Source organism: Lepidochelys kempii, chromosome 5 (assembly GCF_965140285.1).
Source record: "Lepidochelys kempii isolate rLepKem1 chromosome 5, rLepKem1.hap1, whole genome shotgun sequence".
Taxonomy (NCBI): domain Eukaryota; kingdom Metazoa; phylum Chordata; order Testudines; family Cheloniidae; genus Lepidochelys; species Lepidochelys kempii.
In genome coordinates, this window is record NC_136384.1 from 130,842,832 (window position 1) to 130,864,008 (window position 21,177).

Here is a 21,177-nt window from a genome sequence, read left to right on the forward strand (position 1 = left end):
GCATAACACAAAATAATTCCCACAGCAGATCTTTTAGATCTTGATTTTAAAATGGTCAGTGATGGAGCATAGAATCATAGAATATCAGGGTTGGAAGAGACCTGAGGGGTCATCTAGTCCAATCCCCTGCTCAAAACAGGACCAACACCAATTAACTCATCCCAGTCAGGGCTTTGTCAAGCAGGGCCTTAAAAACCTCTAAGGATGGAGATTCCCACCACCTCCCTAGGGAACCTATTCCAGTGCTTCACCACCCTCCTAATGAAATAGTGTTTCCTAATATCCAACCTAGACCGCCCACACTGCAACTTGAGACCATTGCTTCTTGTTCTGTCATCTGCCACCACTGAGAACAGCCTAGCTCCATCCTCTTTGGAACCCCCCTTCAGGTAGTTGAAGGCTGCTATCAAATCCCCCCTCATTCTTCTCTTCAGCAGACTAAATAACCCCAGTTCCCTCAGCCTCTCCTCATAAGTCATGTGGCTCCAGCCTCTTAATCATTTTCATTGCCCTCCAATTTATCCACATCCCTTCTGTAGTGGGGGGACCAAAACTGGATGGAATACTCCAGGTGTGGCCTCAACAGTGCTGAATAGAGGGAAATAATCACTTCCCTCGATCTGCTGGCAATGCTCCTACTAATACAGTCCAATATGCCATTGACCTTCTTGGCAACAAGGGCACACTGCTGACTCAGATCCAGCTTCTCATCCACTGTAATCCCCAGGTCCTTTTCTGCAGAACTGCTGCTTAGCCAGTCGGTCCCCAGCCTGTAGAGGTGCATGGGATTCTTCCTTCCTAAGTGCAGAACTCTGCACTTGTCCTTGTTGAACCCCATCAGATTTCTTTTTGCCCAATCCTCTAATTTGTCTAGTTCACTCTGGACCCTATCCCTACCCTCCATCGTATCTACCTCTCCTCCCAGTTTAGTATCCTCTGCAAATTTGCTGAGGGTGCAATTAATCCCATCATGATTAATGAAGATGTTGAACAAAACTGGTCCCAGGACTGACCCCTGGGACACTCCGCTTGATACTGGCTGCCAACTAGACATTGAGCTGTTGATCACTACCTGTTGAGCCCGACAATCTGGCCAGCTTTCTATCCACCTTATAGTCCAGTCATCCAATCCATACATTTTTAACTTGCTGTCAAGAATACTGTGGGAGACTGTATCAAAAGCTTTGCTAAAGTCATGATATATCACATCCACTGCTTTCCCTATATCCACAGAGCCAGTTATCTCATCATAGAAGGCAATCAGGTTGGTCAGGCATGACTTGCCCTTGGTGAATCCATGTTGACTGTTCCTGATCACCTTCCTCACCTTCAAGTGCTTCAAAATGGATTCCTTGAGGACCTGCTCCATGATTTTGCCGGGGACTGAAGTGAGGCTGAACGGTCTGTAGTTCCCCAGGTTCTCTTTCTTCCCTTTTTTAAAATATTTGCCTTTTTCCAATCGCCACGAATTTTCAAAGATAATGGCCAATGGCTCTGCAATCACATCAGCCAACTCCCTCAGCACCCTCGGATGCATTAGATCAGATCCATGGACTTGTGCATGTCCAGCGTTTCTAAATAGTCCTGAACCTGTTCTTTCACCACTGAGGGCTGCTCACCTACTCCCCATGCTGTGTTGCCCAGTGCAGCAGTCTGGGAGCTGACCTTGTCTGTGACGACCAAGGCAAAAAAAGCATTGAGTACTTCAGCTTTTTCTACATCATCTGTCACTAGGTTGCTTCCCCCATTAAGTAAGGGGCCCACACTTTCTCTGATCACCTTCTTGTTGCTAACATACCTGTAGAAACCCTTCTTGTTACCCTTCACATCCCTTGCTAGCTGCAACTCCAGTTCTGTTTTGGCCTTCCTGATTAAACCCCTGCACACTCGAGCAATATTTTTATACTCCTCCCTAGTCATCTGTCCAAATTTCCACTTCTTGTAAGCTTCCTTGCTGAGTTTAAGCTCACCGAAGATTTCTCTGTTAAGCCAAGTTGGTTGCCTGCCATATTTGCTATTCTTTCTGCACTTCGGGATGGTTTGTTCCTACACCCTCAATAAGGCTTCTTTAAAATACAGCCAGCTCTCCTGGACTCCTTGCCCCCTCCTACTAGCCTCCCAGGGGATACTGCCCATCAGTTCTTTAAGGGAGTCTAAGTCTGCTTTTCTGAAGTCCGGGATCCATATTTTGCTACTCTCCTTTCTTCCTTTTTTCAGGATCCTGAACTCAACCATCTCATGGTCACTGCTGCCTAGGTTGCCACCCACTTCTACTTCCCCTACCAATTCTTCACTGTTTGTAAGCAGCAGGTCAAGGATTATTATTAGTGAACATAAATAAATCCTCTGGTGAGACTCCATCACTATTCCCTGTACAACAGTCCCAACAGCAACACATCCACACCCCACAACTACTAGCCTACAATCATCCCATCACCCCCAAACCATCTCCAAATACCAGTGATAATCCCCTAATGAGATCAGTCACATAACCCCAAAGAACAGCCACCAGCCCCAAATCAAATGTAAGCAGAGTCAGAATGAGCTCTACCCTGACATCTGGTGGTGAGCTGTGGAAAAGGACTTCAGGGGCTGATCTCGTTTGCATGGGCACTCATGTTCGCATGGGCACACCCACGCTGCCTAGGATGATGGACTGCTTGCCCAAATGGTCACTTTGGCTGCTGTAGGATCCCCAGTCTCTCTATTATTGGGGCAGGAGTAATAAAGGGTTGTTATCCTGGTTATCTGAATCAAGGACAGTAGAACTGTACTTGGTATTTTATGACAGAGGGACTTGCCCTCAACTAAGTAACACTCGCTAGGCAAGGGACATGGGTCCCAGTGACTTGAGAGAGGCTGGGGACAGGTACGCGAGTCCCCTTCTGAGGGTCCTAAACACCACTTTGACCCCCTCCATGGTGTAACGACAGAGCTAAGTTTGGCTGCATTAGGAGTCTTGTGACATGCTGCAGAGCTGAAATCGCTGGTGCCCAGGTCTAAGCATCAGACTGACCTTGGACTAGTGGCGCACCAGCACTGAGGCTCCCCTGCTACCAGCTAAAAATCACTGAGAGCTGAAATCACGAAAGAGCTGAAGTTGTTGAGAGCTGTGGTGGGGGGGGCTGAAGACAAGTTGGTGAGCGGACAGCAGGATGGCTAGCATGGAGAGCGGAGCAGATAGCCGGGCGGCTGGTGGTGAAGACTGCAGCAGAACCCCATGGAGAGGGGTGGCACTAGGCCGTAGACCCGAGCAGCAGAGCATGTAAGATGCCCCCCATACCTCCCTCCACTTCCACCAAGGCTGGGAGGTAAATTCTGCAGATGAACTTCTGACCCTGGGGGGCTGCACTGACCAAGGACAGAAACTGGGGGGAGGCGGGGTGACTATTGGGTTGCTGGACTCAAGACCCTGAGTGGAAAAGGACACTGCCAGACTTACTTGGGTGTGGGTCTTTTGCTCATGGTTGGTGTTATGAATCCTGTTTGTGGTGTTTCCCCAACATAATGCTGCATAGTTTCCCTCCTTTATTAAAAGGCTTTTGCTACACTTGGACTCTGTGCTTGCGAGAGGGGAAGTATCGCCTCTTAGAGGCGCCCAGGGGGGTGGTATGTAATTGTCCGAGGTCACTGGGTGGGGGCTCGAGCCGGTTTGCGTCGTTATTGAAACGGAACCCCTAGATACTGAACCCGGTCCTTGTCGCTGCCAACTCTGACGGGCAGGAGGGTTACACAAAATAGCCTAAAATATGCCCCCACCAGGCCAGTGCTGTCACCAAAACACCCTCCCTTCCCCCAGACCTACCCTGCCCTTCTCCTCCCTGGCAGACCCCAACAAAGCCTGGCCGGCACCCAGCGGGGACTGCCAGTGCCTTTGCGGCAGATGTTGGACCAGCAGTGGCTGGATCCTGAGTCCAATCTCGAGTCTTCCCCTCAGCGGTCTTCCCAGCTCTGCGCCCCCACCCCTCCGCTTGGCTCCTTCCCCCCAAGCTGTCCTTGACTACCTCTGCCTGCCCTCCATTTTCCCTTCCCAGCCCGGCTTCCCGCAGTCATCCCCAACCCAGTCCCCCGTCCCACATGGATGCAAAAAGTTTTGCTCCTGGATACAAAGCTGCAGCGATTGTTGCCGCAGCCGGACTGTCGTCTTCTCCCCCCAGGTTCTGCCCCACCCCTCCTCCTGGCGCAGCTGGGAGGCTGCTGCCCCAACTCACCCTCCAGCCACCCAGGGCCCCCTCCTGCTTCCCTGGAGGTGGAGCCTCCCCAAACACAGAGCTGTTTGGGGAGGCTCAGCCTCCCCTGGCCTTTAATACCTGCTGCCCATGTGAACAGTTGTGCATCATGGTACAAGTGCTAATACATACAGCCTGGGGACTTGCACGGTGAACAGCTCACATGAACACCAGGGATTTTTCAGTGGTATAGACTCTCCTGGCACCTGCTGCAAACACCTAGGATAAATGTGATGTGGGAGGCACATTGCTCTTTGCCACTGTCATTTTAAAGCCCCTCTGTGACCCCAGATCCATTCTCTTCCCTTTGATCTGTCAGAGGGCTGTGTCTGACCCTTACTTCTAGGGGTTGTATTTTGCTTGTTACATCACGTGTATGATTCTCTAGAGGCAGCACCCGACACTCAGAAAGTTAGCCCAAGCACATACTAGCTATAAATGCTATTGTTATTGCCCACTGGACCCAGGCCTGATACAAATGAAGGTTACAGACAAGATGATCTGTTGGCCTTTTCCAGCTCTAATTTCTATAATTTTACCAAAAAGTGCCTGACTTTCACACTCCTTCCTGAATCCTGGTTCTTCTCACTGATACCTTTCTGGCAGTCAACTAAAAGTCACAGAATGTCCTTGCAGCGTTTAACCAGACAGACCACGTCAGAATCCATATCTTCTTATGTCACAATTTTCAACAAGAAGTCTAAGCAACTCCCCTGATACACCCAAGAACTAGCTCAGCAAAGGAGAGTCAAAACTGACCAGAAATGGTACCTTTATAATAACCCTTTGCCCCGACGTCTAATGTGTTGGCCAGAACTACCTATCCACATGTTTGCAGTCCCTGTAACCTCAGCAGTATAGTATCTGATTGATTTTTTTTTTCACTTTCCACCATCCCAATTGATCATTTAATTTACCTTAATGTTATCAACATTTGCCCTGTTAAAATTTGTGATCTCATTTTGCCCTTTTTAAAACTAATAGCAACAGCCATGGATCGTATGACATGTGGATCCCAATCTTTCAAACCTTAATGGGATATCCAAATCCCAACATTGGATGCTCACATCATCTGAATGTCCAGTTTGTGCACCTATGTGCCAACCTGAGCATCCAACTGTTGGAATGAGATGCCCAAAGTATCCATGTGTGAAAACTCGACTAGATTTCCCACTTATTTTCTGTTCACTTAGGAACATAGGACATAGGCCAGGAAGGGACTTCCTAGGTCATTAAGTCCAGACCAATGCTACTGCAAGCAACCCTATCATATAATCCTGTTCATAAATTTATCAAGCTCTGTCTTAAAACTAATTAGGTTGTTTGCCCCCATTCATCCTATTTGAAGGCTGTTACTTGATCTTTATTGTTTTCAATCTCAACATTAGCACTTAGAAATTCTTCAGCAATCAAATAGTCCTCAACCAGCAAATCAAAGAACTGAAAGTTATAGAGTTTCTATCTGAAACTCTATGCCAGTTGCTTAAATTACACTAATCACACAGCTGCTTTAACTCTCACTGGAGCCAGGTGCTACTTACGTTTACAGGATGCAGTAATGGATTGGATACTAGTTATAATTGTCATGATGTCTATGAACCAATAAAATTGACTAAACAAAACACTAAGTTCTTTGGGAGTTAAGGAGTAGGTGGGTAAATAATGGTTAAACGTATATCTCTGTCAAGGTTCCTCCCCCACTCTGAACTCTAGGGTACAGATGTGGGGACCTGCATGAAAAACCTCCTAAGCTTATCTTTACCAGCTTAGGTCAAAACTTCCCCAAGGTACAAAATATTCCACCCATTGTCCTTGGATTGGCCGCTACCACCACCAAACTAATACTGGTTACTGGGGAAGAGCTGTTTGGACGCGTCTTTCCCCCCAAAATACTTCCCAAAACCTTGCACCCCACTTCCTGGACAAGGTTTGGTAAAAAGCCTCACCAATTTGCCTAGGTGACTACAGACCCAGACCCTTGGATCTTAAGAAAAATGAACAATCCTCCCAACACTTGCACCCTCCCTTTCCTGGGAAATGTTGGATAAAAAGCCTCACCAATTTGCATAGGTGACCACAGACCCAAACCCTTGGATCTGAGAACAATGAAAAAGCATTCAGTTTTCTTACAAGAAGACTTTTAATAAAAATAGAAGTAAATAGAAATAAAGAAATTCCCCCTGTAAAATCAGGATGGTAGATATCTTACAAGGTAATTAGATTCAAAAACATAGAGAACCCCTCTAGGCAAAACCTTAAGTTACAAAAAGATACACAGACAGAAATAGTTATTCTATTCAGCACAATTCTTTTCTCAGCCATTTAAAGAAATCATAATCTAACACATACCTAGCTAGATTACTTACTAAAAGTTCTAAGACTCCATTCCTGTTCTGTCCCCGGCAAAAGCAGCATACAGACAGACGCAGACCCTTTGTTTTTCTCCCTCCTCCCAGCTTTTGAACGTATCTTGTCTCCTCATTGGTCATTTTGGTCAGGTGCCAGCGAGGTTACCTTTAGCTTCTTAACCCTTTACAGGTGAGAGGAGCTTTCCCCTGGCCAGGAGGGATTTCAAAGGGGTTTACCCTTCCCTTTATATTTATGACAAGCTCTTTGGTTCAGTTTGTATATGATATGTCATTCCAGTGAACAATGTCCCCCCAGGACAAGCACATTATAAAAGGATGATGAATTTAAATCCCAGGCATTGTAATTACTTTGGAAATCTGTCGACTGTTTGTTTTTTGCACCTCTGTTTGATCTTGCTGAGAAAGGGACCCCATGACTAGAGGATAGTGCCAACCACTCTAATGCCTTCTAAAAGTGAGACATAATAGTCCCTCAGGGCTGCTACACTGCGCACTGAGGCCTGGCTCAGTTCTCTGCAGCGGAGTAGGAGGTTGTTCTAACAGACAGCTGGCATAAGTGCAGGACGGAAAAGGAAGATCACATGATTGTGTTTGCCAGCTTGTAGTCAAATGCTGGAAAACAGGCAGCCATGTGGTCCAGAATCTCCATTCCTCAGAAGCCTCTTTGGGGTGATTTGAGTATCAGAGCAGGGAAACAAAAACTTCATGAAGAGCCACGCTGGCCTTATTCAGTCCTGGAGGGTAAGAACCCCATTACTGTCCTGATCAAATGGTGACTCCAACTACAGAGAGAGGGGAGCGAGGTCTGCTTGCCTGGTATTCCCCCCTGCCACCAAACAACTCAACATGTAATGTAATGGTCTGTTTTACCTGTTTCAGCCACACATTTGTTGTCATCAGCTGATTCTTTTCATCCTAGGGAGACAAGAAAATTGAAATTAAAAATATCCAAATAAATGGTTCCCATACTGATGTCTGACTGAATGGATTTCAGTTCCTTTAGAAATCTGAGGACCTATAGCATTAGGGTCCGATTTTCCAAAGAGCTCAGCACCCAGGTCACGTCAGAAGCCCCTGGATTCTGAGCACTTTTAAAAACGTCAGTTGGGGTTTTCAAAACGCTCCCAGGAATCAGATGCCCAACTCATTGAATTTCAATGGGATTGCAGCCCGAGCACTTAGCGCCCAGTCCTGCCGCCTGTTAGCCCACACAACTCCCACTGAAGTCAATGAAAGCACTGCCTGGAGGCTCCTAGTAACACATGAATGCAACTCTGGGAAAGAATTTTCTTCTACAGAAATTGAAGCAAAATGTGCATGAACACCAGCTTTAGAAAGCAAAGGGTTCTGTGGACTGTGCTGCTTACTTTGAAATAGCAGGAGAGGAAAAAATTAGCCACAGTCTGAACTACCTTTATTTTAGATTCTAGTACAAGCAAGTGGGCCTAGGCCAGTGGAGTTAAGTACTAGTGCAGCGCTCTGTGCTGAGAGGGAATAAATCAGAGAACTCCCTTGCACAACTGCACCTAACTATAGGACCATGGGGATGTAGGCGGAGAATGAGGGTGTCTAAGAAGATGTGGGCATAAATGTGATCCAGTGGGCTCATTTCTTGGACTTTCCAGCAGCTACTATGAAGAAGTAATTCTGGAACCATGCTCCCATGCATGTTGAGGTTCTCCAGCATGCTGCAAACTCACTCGTGCATTACAGTGTTTTATGGATGGGCAGAAAAATAATTTTTAGGGTGAAAAAATAGTTTCTGCTTCACGTCTGGCTTCTTATTTTGGTTGCCAGCTGTGTCCAGACATGAGTTGTGCCCAACATTTATATTACAAACATTTGAGGGTTGCTGGTGGTGATATTTCATTAAACTGGTTGAAAAAGAGGAGGGATTTTTTTAATTCACTTTCCCCTTTTTTTAAAGTTTCAAAATGTTGAAATTTTGAAAATTGAAAAACATCAGCCAGCAGGAGAGTTGGAAAATGGGCAGGAGGAAATTGGGAAAAGTTTGATGAAATTTTTCCTAATTTCTTTTTAATTTCAAAATTTAGACGTTAGAAATTTCATTTAAATTCAAAAAATGTCAACCAACGTTAAGATTCACTTCATAACATGAAGAGCAACCTCATTTGTAAGCTCTATTCCATTCTCCTCCCCTAGGATGTCTTTCTATTAGATGGTAAACTCATCAGAGCAGGGATTATCTATTACTCTCTGCTTGTGAAGTGCCTAGCACACTTTATTACTATTTATTATTTGTACAACCCATAGTATCTAAGAGCCCCAATCACGGACTACAGCCTCATTACACTAAGTGATATACAAGCACAGAATAAAAAAATGTTCCCTTGCCCCAAGGAGTTTACAATCTGTGCACAACACAAGAGATAGATACAGACAGACCAAAGGGGGAATACAAAGAAACAGTGAGACAATATTGGAGGAGGGTCTTTCATGCTTGTTACAGAGTAGCAAGATGCAACATCATCCTAGGAGCAGAAATTGGGTAGACCGGGATCGGAGAGGGTAAGTTGTCATATCTCTATCCAACAATTGACATGCAACTATCTGACAACTCCATTATGCATCCCGTATCATAAGATGAAAGGTTAATGAACTAAGCTCTTCCAGATCCTAGTCGCCTAAAATTTGCCATGAAAAATGATACAAACATTAAAAAATTGTTTACCACAACATGAGTTTGCAGGTGTAGGTTTTCTCTTTGTTAAAGGTCTTACAGCTTACTTACCACATCCACAAGCTGAGATATCTTTAAGCCAAAAAGGACTTTTATTGTATCGTTGGAGTATTCAACAGGTCGGACCCATTTCTGGTACCCATGAAATAAGTGTCTCAGGAGGGCATCTTCGTTTTCAGCAATCAAACTGAGCCCAGCAACAGCTAAAAGGAGACAAAGAGAATGTGGGTGTATGTGAAAGTGCAACGCAAGGTGTCCTGTGAGTTGAAAAGAGTAAGAGAAAAGATAACCATCATCAATGAAAACAGGAAAATCTGCCTCAGGCAAAACCTTGCCAGATAGGGATTAAATTTACAGTCTCTCAATTGAGCCACAGAAGGAGAGAAGTACAATTAGTAAGCTCAAATGGGGATTTTGTTATATTTAGTCTGTCATTGGGTTATCCTGATTTGATTAGGTGTTTATTGTTTATTAGTATATTTTTAAAAGATCATCAAGGGTGCCAGAACACCAGATGGGCCTCGCATTTTAAAGCAGTGAAAATCCAAATCAATACGTTGCCTCGGGAAGAAATCACACTTTTTTGTAATACATGAGTTGGGGGCTCCCTGGTCACCTTGTACTCCAGGTAGACTGATCTACGTCATAGAGGCGTTTGATCAGCTGTAAGTAGGACATGCTCTTTACAGAGTCTCAGTCTCATTTTGCTCACATGGACCTTTTGAAACTGAGTGCATACATGGAGTGATGTATGGCATGCAATGTTCCCTCTAATTTTTGACAGGCCGTGTGTGCAACAAATTTCTTCTGTGCATATTGTTGTGCTTCTGTGCAAATTTTTGTGTGCGTGGTGTTTCACCATGTGCGCAGGGTTTAGGATCTGTGTGCATGCGCACAGGCCCACAGCTTAGAGGGAACGGTGATTGCATGGTTGTGTTTTGTGATGAATCTGCTATGCAGGAAGCTACCATTTCCATCACCTCCTCCCCACTGTGTTCTGATCCCCAGTGTGGACATACTTCTCCTGACCAGGGGGCAGAAACTCTATGAAGGACCCTGACCCAGGAAGTAACCATGCTCTGGGGGAAGGTTAGATCCATCCATTCTACACGGCGCTTGGAAGTTTGGGCTCTCCACTACTTTGCATCCCTCTCCCAGCTGTGTCTCCAGCCCTTTGAGCTGCCATCTGCCTTCCAGCCCCAGGCCACCCCATTTCTCCAGGAGAAGTTGGTAGTCACACAGACAGCACTTGAAGGAGAGACTGGTGTTTCCTTTTCCTCTTGAAGACGCATGTGGTAAAATCCCACCCTGAACTCATGCTGCACCAGCCCTCTGGCTGGTGTTGCTGGATCTCCCTGCTCATGCCTGTCCAGGTCTGTGGGCTGCAGAGAGGAGCAGGGCTTTGCTTTGCCTGCTCCCTTCCTGCTTTGGGGGCCCACAAGCATTGGGAAGGAGCAGTCACTGGGCAACCCTGAGTATAGGTGTAATGCAGCACTCGGAACTGAACCTGGGCAGGGGTGGCAGGTTTGTAGAAATTTTGGTGGTGCCCAGAACCCGCCCCTGCCCAAACTCTGCCCCCCCAACTCCTCTCCCCACCTGCCCAAGGCTCTGGGAGGGAGTTTGGGTGGGGGATGAGGTCTGGGGTGCAGGCCCTAAGCTGGGGCAGGGGATTGGGGTTTGGGGATGGGAGGGGGTACGAAGGGAGTGGGTGCAGGGTGAGGACTGTGGGGTATGGCTGCAGATGAGAGGTTTGGGGGATAGGAGGGGCTCAGGGCAAGAGTAGGGGTGTAGGGGCTGAGGGCTCTGTCTGAGGCTGGGAATGAGGGGTTTGGGGTGTGGGAGGGGCTCAGGGTGAGAGTAGGAGTGTGGCGGGGTGAGGGCTCTGTCTGGGGCTGGGGGGTTTCGGGGGTTAGAGAGGCTCAGGGCTGGGGTAGAGGGTTGGAGGGCAGGGGGATGAGGGCTCTGTCTGGGGCTGGAGATGAGGGGTTTGTGGTGTTGGAGGGGGCTCAGGGTTGGAGTGTGGGGGGATGAGGGCTCTGGCTGGGGCTGGAGATGAGGGGTTTGTGGTGTGGGAGGGGCTCAGAGTGAGAGTAGGAGTGTGGGGGGATGAGGGGTCTGTCTGGGGCTGGGGGGTTTCAGGGGTTAGAGAGGCTCAGGGCTGGGGCAGAGGGTTGGGGTGTGGGGGGATGAGGGCTCTGGCTGGGACTGGGGATAAGGTGTTTGGGGTGTTGGAGGGGGCTCAGGGCTGGGGCAGAGGGTTGGGTGTGGGGGGATGAGGGCTCTGGTTGGGACTGGGGATAAGGTGTTTGGGGTGTTGGAGGGGCTCGGGCAGAGGGTTGGGTGTGGGGGGATGAGGGCTCTGGCTGGGACTGGGGATAAGGTGTTTGGGGTGTTGGAGGGGGCTCAGGGCTGGGGCAGAGGGTTGGGTGTGGGGGGATGAGGGCTCTGGTTGGGACTGGGGATAAGGTGTTTGGGGTGTTGGAGGGGCTCGGGCAGAGGGTTGGGTGTGGGGGGATGAGGGCTCTGGTTGGGACTGGGGATAAGGTGTTTGGGGTGTTGGAGGGGGCTCAGGGCTGGGGCAGAGGGTTGGGGTGTGGGGGGATGAGGGCTCTGGCTGGGACTGGGGATAAGGTGTTTGGGGTGTTGGAGGGGGCTCAGGGCTGGGGCAGAGGGTTGGGTGTGGGGGGATGAGGGCTCTGGCTGGGACTGGGGATAAGGTGTTTGGGGTGTTGGAGGGGCTCGGGCAGAGGGTTGGGTGTGGGGGGATGAGGGCTCTGGTTGGGACTGGGGATAAGGTGTTTGGGGTGTTGGAGGGGGCTCAGGGCTGGGGCAGAGGGTTGGGGTGTGGGGGGATGAGGGCTCTGGTTGGGACTGGGGATAAGGTGTTTGGGGTGTTGGAGGGGGCTCAGGGATCGGGCAGAGGGTTGGGGTGTGGGGGGATGACGGCTCTGGCTGGGACTGGGGATAAGGTGTTTGGGGTGTTGGAGGGGGCTCAGGGCTGGGGCAGAGGGTTGGGGTGTGGGGGGATGAGGACTCTGGTTGGGACTGGGGATAAGGTGTTTGGGGTGTTGGAGGGGCTCGGGCAGAGGGTTGGGTGTGGGGGGATGAGGGCTCTGGCTGGGACTGGGGATAAGGTGTTTGGGGTGTTGGAGGGGCTCGGGCAGAGGGTAGGGGTGTGGAGGGATGAGGGCTCTGGCTGGGACTGGGGATAAGGTGTTTGGGGTGTTGGAGGGGGCTCAGGGCTGGGGCAGAGGGTTGGGTGTGGGGGGATGAGGGCTCTGGTTGGGACTGGGGATAAGGTGTTTGGGGTGTTGGAGGGGGCTCAGGGCTGGGGCAGAGGGTTGGGGTGTGGGGGGATGAGGGCTCTGGTTGGGACTGGGGATAAGGTGTTTGGGGTGTTGGAGGGGGCTCAGGGATCGGGCAGAGGGTTGGGGTGTGGGGGGATGACGGCTCTGGCTGGGACTGGGGATAAGGTGTTTGGGGTGTTGGAGGGGGCTCAGGGCTGGGGCAGAGGGTTGGGGTGTGGGGGGATGAGGACTCTGGTTGGGACTGGGGATAAGGTGTTTGGGGTGTTGGAGGGGCTCGGGCAGAGGGTTGGGTGTGGGGGGATGAGGGCTCTGGCTGGGACTGGGGATAAGGTGTTTGGGGTGTTGGAGGGGCTCGGGCAGAGGGTAGGGGTGTGGAGGGATGAGGGCTCTGGCTGGGACTGGGGATAAGGTGTTTGGGGTGTTGGAGGGGGCTCAGGGCTGGGGCAGAGGGTTGGGTGTGGGGGGATGAGGGCTCTGGTTGGGACTGGGGATAAGGTGTTTGGGGTGTTGGAGGGGCTCGGGCAGAGGGTTGGGTGTGGGGGGATGAGGGCTCTGGCTGGGACTGGGGATAAGGTGTTTGGGGTGTTGGAGGGGCTCGGGCAGAGGGTTGGGTGTGGGGGGATGAGGGCTCTGGCTGGGACTGGGGATAAGGTGTTTGGGGTGTTGGAGGGGCTTGGGCAGAGGGTTGGGCGTGGGGGGATGAGGGCTCTGGCTGGGACTGGGGATAAGGTGTTTGGGGTGTTGGAGGGGGCTCAGGGCTGGGGCAGAGGGTTGGGCGTGGGGGGATGAGGGCTCTGGCTGGGACTGGGGATAAGGTGTTTGGGGTGTTGGAGGGGCTCGGGCAGAGGGTTGGGCGTGGGGGGATGAGGGCTCTGGCTGGGACTGGGGATAAGGTGTTTGGGGTGTTGGAGGGGCTCGGGCAGAGGGTTGGGCGTGGGGGGATGAGGGCTCTGGCTGGGACTGGGGATAAGGTGTTTGGGGTGTTGGAGGGGGCTCAGGGCTGGGGCAGAGGGTGCGGTGGGGAGTGAAAGCTCTGGCTGGGGGTGTGGGCTCTGGGGTGGGGCAGGGCTGGGGATGAGTTTGGGGGGCAGACAGGCTGCTCCGGGACAGGGGCCAGAGAGGAGGACTCCCCCCCAGCCCTTTCCCTGCCAGCAGCAGCGAGCTCTGGGGGAGGAGCCCCCCTTTCCTGCCCCCCCAGCAGCACACTCACCCCCCCCCCCACTGTCACTGCATGTGCTCCTAGGGCCCCTCTCGGGCCCAGGAATCTCCCTCGCCTCCCCCGGGGTGGGTGCCGGGGGGTGCTGCGTGCGCCTCCTCCCCTGCTGTTGCCCCTGACTGGGGGCGAGGGATGGGGCTGCCCCTTGGCCAGCATGGGGCAGGAGCGGCGACTGCAGGCGGGGGGTCCCGCCGGAAAAGGGAAGGTGTGAGGGGGAAGGGCAGGCTCAGTCAGTCTGCCCTGGCAGGGGGGCTGGGGGCAGAGGACCCTGCAGTTGCTGCAGGGAGGCAGCATGGAGCGGCTGGGCTGGGCAGGGCCCGGGGAGGCGCGCGGGGGGGCGGCAGGTGGGCTCGGGGGGACGCCGGGCCCCTGGGCTCTGGATATTGCCGGTGCGAAGGCACCAGGTGGAGGCAGAACTCGCCGCCCCTGCCTGGAGCCGGTAGATCTACTGCCTGAGCTGAAAGCTGGAGCTCTGCTCGCCCGGCGTGCAGGCCCCTGCAGAGCGCCCCGCTGGCTGGGCGGCCGGCCGGGGGCTGACCTGCTGAAGCGCCTGGCCTCCTGTAAGGCGCACAAGACTGGGAGGAGGCGCCACCCTGAGAATTCATGCTGCAGCCAGGCCCATCTGGGCTGTGATTGTCAGGAAATACTCCCTAGACATCAGAGACATTTCAGCAGGGCAATGTCCGTACCCCCGCGGCTGCTACAGAAAAGGGAGTCCTTTCGGGGCGGCTAGCCAGTGGTCAGTGGATTAAAGGTGCTGATTCCACTGAAGCAGACGGTGTGGCAGTCTCCCGGGTTTGACCTGCCAGCGTTCCTTAGGTAGCATCTAAACAAAGGGAGAGGGAGCGGATTCCCTTCCACCCCAGAGCCTGGCAGTGCATTCAGAGTGCAATCTGGAGGCGGAAGATAGTAACGCCCTGCAGCAAACACATGAATAGACTGGAATCTCTGCTTATACATGTGTGTGAGGCCAATGGACAGGGTGTGCTGGGAATAAGGCTAGGGTGAGGGCAAGTAAGGCCTAGGAACCAGCTGCAGCAGAAACATGCTCCCAGATCTGAGCTTTCACATAAACAAATCCATTTTCTAACCCCTGTGGTTACTCCCAGCCTGGAACTGGACATATACCCCTGTAACACTCATCCTACATCTACAGCTTCAGAGCCTGTGAGGATGGGAAATGCCCCATTCATCTCAGGTAGGTTCTTGACTCTGGAGCCTAACAATAACACTGCAACATGGTAACGCTGTTGACTGTTTCACTGCTGATTCTGAGCAGAAACTTCCCAGCTCCTGTGCCTGTCCATTATTGGATATGGATATGGAGCTGGAGCGGAGAAGCTGGTTCAGGAGACAGAGCACAGTTGACGGGGGGGGTGATGGGGATGACGATACATGAACAAGGTGGCTTTTGGCCACTTTTCCACCTTCTCTGCACTGAGACGAAGGAGCCAGTTTGGTGCACACACACACACAGGTACAATTTAGAGCAGCCTCGGCTGCTCTAAGTTTTGCCAGTTTGTAACAGCCCCTATGGGCTGTTACACCAGCTAGGAAGTTCTGGAACACACCAGTCTCTCTCTCCCCATACAGCTCTCTCCGTCCAGATCACTGCACTCCCTGCTGCCCCGGCATGACTCCCCTCCCTGTTGAGGGGGAGAAAGTGGTATTTAGCTGGTGTAGCTGTCTCTATGCTACCAGGGCATTTCACCATGCTCATCCCCAGCTGGCTGGCCCCACCACCATACGCTGGAGTAAGGACTAGACTCTACCTCTACAATGTCAAGCCCTCTCCTCCAAATGCCTGCTCACTCCCTTTCCCATGCCCGCTGCCAAAAGCCTCATTGAATCCGAGTGCCGCAAACCCAAACTGCCTCCCACTGTTCCCAGGGACCAGAGTCTCTAGCTGCCAAGCCCTCCAGCTTTCCCCTGACAAATGCTGCAGTGGTGCATTGCCAGCAAAATCTCCCAGCAGAGGGACAACCTGGGGGAGGCCGTAAACCAGAAAACATCCCAAACCTGGGAAGTGTGTTAGATTTAACTGGAAAATAATGAACAACATCCCTTATCCCTTTCCTGATTTAATGTAATACAACCCGCCCCTGAAGCTGGCTCAGAAATGTCCCTGTGCCACAGAATCAGTAGAGAAGAGGAAGCAGTTTTCATAGAACCTATGTCACAGAGTACATGGGCCCTGACTCCGATCTGGGAGGCATAATGGAAACTGGGTGGGATGATTCTTACAGCTGGATTATGTTGAGCCTTGAAGAGCATGATCAATAGAGGAGATGCAGAAAGGAAAGAAGTGGGGTCCCCAGAAACAGAGCCACGAAAGATCGATCGGGCCAAATTCAGCTGTGGTGTAAATGGTGACATCAGTTATCCACTGGGAATAAATTGGTCCCCAAATGCAGGAGAGGGGGGCAAGGAAGAGGCAATGCTATGGCCCTGCCCCCTCCATAGGCATGGGGTGAGCAGTCTGCATCCCATAAAATCACAGGCATGCTCCTCCTGGTGCAAGGGCTACTCTCTACAAAATGTCTCCAGGTATTGCGGGGCCCCCTCCTCCAGGCTGTGCCTAACAGGCATCCCTAAAACCCTAAAGAAGGAAAAAGGCTGTTTAGGGAACTAAGAGAAATGGGGTAAAACTGAGTACAGAAAACATGTAGGCTGAATAGCTGGGAAAAAGTCCTTCCGGTGAGGTCTGTTCTGCCATGATCTCATCTCCCCAAAGAAATGTGAGAAGACTTTAGGCTAGAATCTTTTACAACAAGACTAGATGAAGCAGTGGGGAATACACTGAAAGAAGCGACGTTGCCCTTGAAGAAAGATGAACAAGATTATCAGAAGCTGTAGGTCAGACCCATCTCCAATGTCATTGATTCGTGTGTGTGTAAGTTTCAGTGCTCATCACCACATTTATTGTGTGTACGATGAATTCATCACGCTTGCCATACCACTTAATATCTCCCCTCGTTAACTTTTCCTCATTTATAGTGGTTTGTGGTTTCTGATCCTACTGGCAAAAGAGTTGATAAATGAATAGAAAAAGCTCTGGCATTGATGGTGGAGGGAGCTTTCTACACATAATGTGCACTGGAAGAAATACACAGACGGTACCTTTTGCCTTTCGTCTTTTCACTTGAGCGGCTAGGTGTTCCTCTCAATGCTGGGGATTGTCTCTTCTTTAGCATCATTCTCTCTCTCTCTCTCTCTCTCTCTCCCTCACACACTCATAAAAACACTACTTTTCTTCTCAAATGTCAAATATTTTGTGGGATTGGGCACTAAACCCAAGATGCACCTTTCTGAGTAGAAAGTGGCTCTGCTATTTTAGTTACTCTTCATTTCTCCTCTGCTCCAGTAATATCTACCAGTAACTTCATTGCCTCATGTCTAAAAGGCTTTTAAATGTAGGAACAAGTATAACCATGTTTTACAAGTCAAAGTTGTTTTAAAAGAAAGTAGAATAAATATTAGAAGAATGAATGCTAATGCCTAACTTCAACAAGCAGACACCGACCTGTGTTACAGACAGAGATCTGCATTTCTGACGTTGACCATGGGAAAGGAAGAAATCGCACTTACCTGAGTTGCTAACGCAAAGAATGAGGGGCACCATAGTCAGATCTAGGAGCAGCAGCATGGCAGCTTTTGTTTTCACAAGCGAACACAGTCCAGCCTAGAAATGGGTTAACATGAACTAACTAGAAAGCATGAAGGATAAGAGTGTCTGCAAAGAAGGATAGTGCATTCCAAGCCTAATCTTGCATCACTAGGAAGCTTTTTAAAGTACGCTTCATTGATTTTCAGTCAGCTGTCACAGCCTGTAAGTCTGAAAAATATCTCTGGGTCCTAAACTCCAACACATTTACTCTTTATATTCGCAAAAAGAAAAGGAGTACTTGTGGCACCTTAGAGACTAACCAATTTATTTGAGCATGAGCTTTTGTGAGCTACAGCTCACTTCATCGGATGCATACCGTCCACGGTATGCATCCGATGAAGTGAGCTGTAGCTCACAAAAGCTCATGCTCAAATAAATTGGTTAGTCTCTAAGGTGCCACAAGTACTCCTTTTCTTTTTGCGAATACAGACTAACACGGCTGTTACTCTGAAACCACTCTTTATATTATAACCAGTGCTAGCCTGCTATAAATCAGCATGAAGTCAGAAAAAATGTAAGTGGTAGACAGCCAAGACAGACCATAATACAAATATTCCACAAATATATCTTTTACCACCAAATCATAAACATCAGGGATGGAAAAGGTCGCACTTTCCCCGTGCAGGAAGGGTTGAAAGAAGGGCATGTTTAATCGAGAGAAAAGAAGGCTGTGGCTGGACATGCTAACTGTCTCTTAATTCATAATAAATTGTTAGGAAGAGGACAGTGATCAATTGTTCTCCGTGTCCACTGAAGGTAGGACAAGTAGTACTGGGCTTAATCTGCAGCAAGGGAGATTAAGGTCAGATATTAGGAAAAACTTTCTAAGGGTAGTTCAGCACTGGAACAGGCTTCCAAAGGAGGCTGGGGGAATCTCCATGATTGGATGTTTGTAAAAACAGGTTAGGCAAACACCTGTCAGGGATGGTCTAGGTCAGTGGTTTTCAAATTGTGGGTCGCGACCCAGTACTGGGTCACGGAATGGAAGGGACTGGGTCGCGGCGGCTCTGGTCTGCACCGCCGACTGGGCCATTAAAAGTCCCGTCGGCGGTGCTGCCCGGCTAAAGAAGGCAAGTCCCTACCTGTTCTGACACTGCGCTGCACCCAGAAAGTGGCCAGCAGCAGGTCTAGCTCCTAGGCAGGGGGGCATCCGCCTGGGTCCGCACTCCCACTGGCCGGGAACCGGCCAATGGAAGCTGGGGGGTGGTGCCTGTGGGCGAGAGCCATGGGGAGCTGCTTGCGCGCCTCCGCCTAGAAGCCAGACCTGCTGCTGGCTGCTTCCAGGGCGCAGCGCAGTCCACGATGCCAGGACAGGCACCCCAAACCCCTCATCCCCAGCCCCACCCCAGAGCCTGCACCCCCAGCCCAGAGCCCTGATCTCCTCCCGCACTCCAACCCCCGCCCCAGCCCAGAGCCCCCTCCCACACCCTGAACCCTTTATTCCCAGCCCCACCCCGCAGCCCTCACCCCCACACCCAAACCCTCTGCCCTAGCCCAGAGCGCCTCCCACATCCCAAACCCATCATCCCCAGCTCCATTGGGTCACAGGCATCAACAATTTTCTTCAACTGGGTCGCCAGAAAAAGAAGTTTGGAAACCACTGGTCTAGGTTTACCTGGAACTACCTAAGTGCAGGGGGCTGGACCAGATGACCTCTCGAGGTCCCTGCCAGACCAACATTACTGTGAGTATAGGATTGTTTCCCCCAGTGTCCTCAGGGTCTAGTGTTAAATAACTAAACTGATGGGGCTTGTAGCAGTTCCATGGGGAGCCTATTGAACAAGTTTCTAAATCTCATTCTTCCTGGTATTGGACCTAATCTAATGGAAATCAATTACTTCAAATGGGCTTTGGATCAGACCCATTCACCCTCAATGTTCATTTTCCCACCCCATTCCTCCCTCAGGCACCCCGAATGGAAGTCACTAAAACATATATCTAGAAAAAGAGAGTTTAAAGCGCAGAGTTTTGCCCTTGCCATAGCAAGATGGACCGGCCAAAACACTTGGCTTGCATCCAAATTTGAAAATACATTTCCAGTTTAAAATCTAGATATGACCTCCTCAGCTGTTCTCGTGGGATACTGATCGTCTTTGATGGCCATAGTAGAATCTTTTGGAGCTATTCAGATCCTTGACTGATTTAGTTGTATAGAATCATAGAATATTAGGGTTGGAAGAGACCTCAGGAGGTCATCTAGTCCAATCCCCTGTTCAAAGCAGGACCAATCCCCAACTAAATCATCCCAGCGAAGGCTTTGTCAAGCCAGGCCTTACAAACCTCTAAGGATGGAGATTCCACCACCTCCCTAGGTAACCCATTCCAGTGCTTCACCACTCTTCTAGTGAAAGTGTTTCCTAATATCCAACCTAGATCTCCCCCACTGCAACTTGAGAGCATTGACTAGCCTGGTAACCCTATAACATCTTAATTTACCATCTGGCCAAGCTCATCTTTTTACTTCTTGATGCTAATGGGGCTTTTCATGGTGTCTGTCTTTTTGGCAGCATGCTCAGATTTATATCAGTGAGGTGGGTTATATCCCAGTCTGTTAAACAGCTTACCAAGTTCTTTAAGAACATCTTTTGCATCCCATTCAACAGGCAAGTTATACCCCCCTTTGATTATCTGCATTTTGCAGGTTGCTTTTCAACTCAAGCATTCATGGGACTCCCTGTTCCATTACTTCAAACTGGTATCTGTAACAGACTTGCCAGTGTGGCTTCGACACGTGGAATGGTGTGGTCACTGCTTTATGGGAGAACCTTAGATTTGGATTTTAACGTTGGGCAGTCACTAACCCTTTTGAACATGCCTACTGTGATTATTTTGCAGTCCGCTCCAGTATGTATTCTGAAATGCATTTTTTGTTGATTTATTGCCAAAGCCACAAGCCCATCTGTTGTGGAACCTGTCTTTGTAGTGGTATGAGAAGACCCAGCAGTCTTCTGCATCCTCGTCAGAGCTTTGTTCTCCAGTCTTATATTCGGGCATGCATTCTGCTTTTGTATTTCTTTGCAACTTGTGCGGCGAGAGATGCACTTTTGCTAAATGGTTGCTTTCACAGCACATTTATCACACCCTTTTTGCTAGCTGTCTTTGGGTTGTTTTGCAGTTGCCTCCGCCTGTGTTGCAAACATATTTGTTTTTTTTTTTATTTGCTTATCCTTGCAGTCTGTCTTTATGCATGGACTGCATTTATAATTAGATGCACTTCAGTTCTCTTTCCCTCTTGGTTAACTTGAAGTTGGGAAGCTTGGTTTTCACAAGTATCAAAACTTTGCAAATTCAAGTCAATTTCTTGCAATAACTTTGCTTTGAACTGGTTATCAGTTATACCAGAAATAATCTGGGTTCTCATTAGCCTGTTAATTGTTCACATCATTTAGCCTTATTACACAGGTTTAAAACATAATGATCAGTTATCTTATCTGGCAGTTAGTTTCCCTTTAAAGAAAATGTGTCTTTATCAAGTAACATTTCTGTGTGGTTCTGTGTTCTTGACATTTTTAATGACCTTTGTCTAGCAGTTTGCAGCCCCATTCATGCTTTCGCTGACTTATACTGTGCATCCCCCATGCCCCTGGGCTTGCCACGTATAGTAGTGTGAAGGATCTTGCCCTCTCTGGTTTCTCTGTTCTGTTCCTGGTCCAAAAATATTTGCAAGTGCTGCAGCTTTCTCCTCCA

At 49.8% G+C, this 21,177-nt stretch overlaps 1 protein-coding gene across 1 annotated transcript in view; it reads right to left on the reverse strand.

Annotated features, from left to right (window-relative positions):
* Window positions 1–17,529, reverse strand: part of CHRNB3 (cholinergic receptor nicotinic beta 3 subunit) — a 43,097-nt gene extending 25,568 nt beyond the window's left edge. The window contains exons 1-3 of the mRNA XM_073346322.2: window positions 17,412–17,529; window positions 9,351–9,502; window positions 7,469–7,513 (exon numbers count right to left, since the gene is read on the reverse strand). Of these exons, the coding sequence (XP_073202423.1) occupies window positions 7,469–7,513; window positions 9,351–9,502; window positions 17,412–17,469 (255 nt within the window). The 5' untranslated portion in view covers window positions 17,470–17,529. The remainder of the gene's footprint in view (window positions 1–7,468; window positions 7,514–9,350; window positions 9,503–17,411) is intronic.
* Between the last annotated feature and the right edge of the window lie 3,648 nt (window positions 17,530–21,177).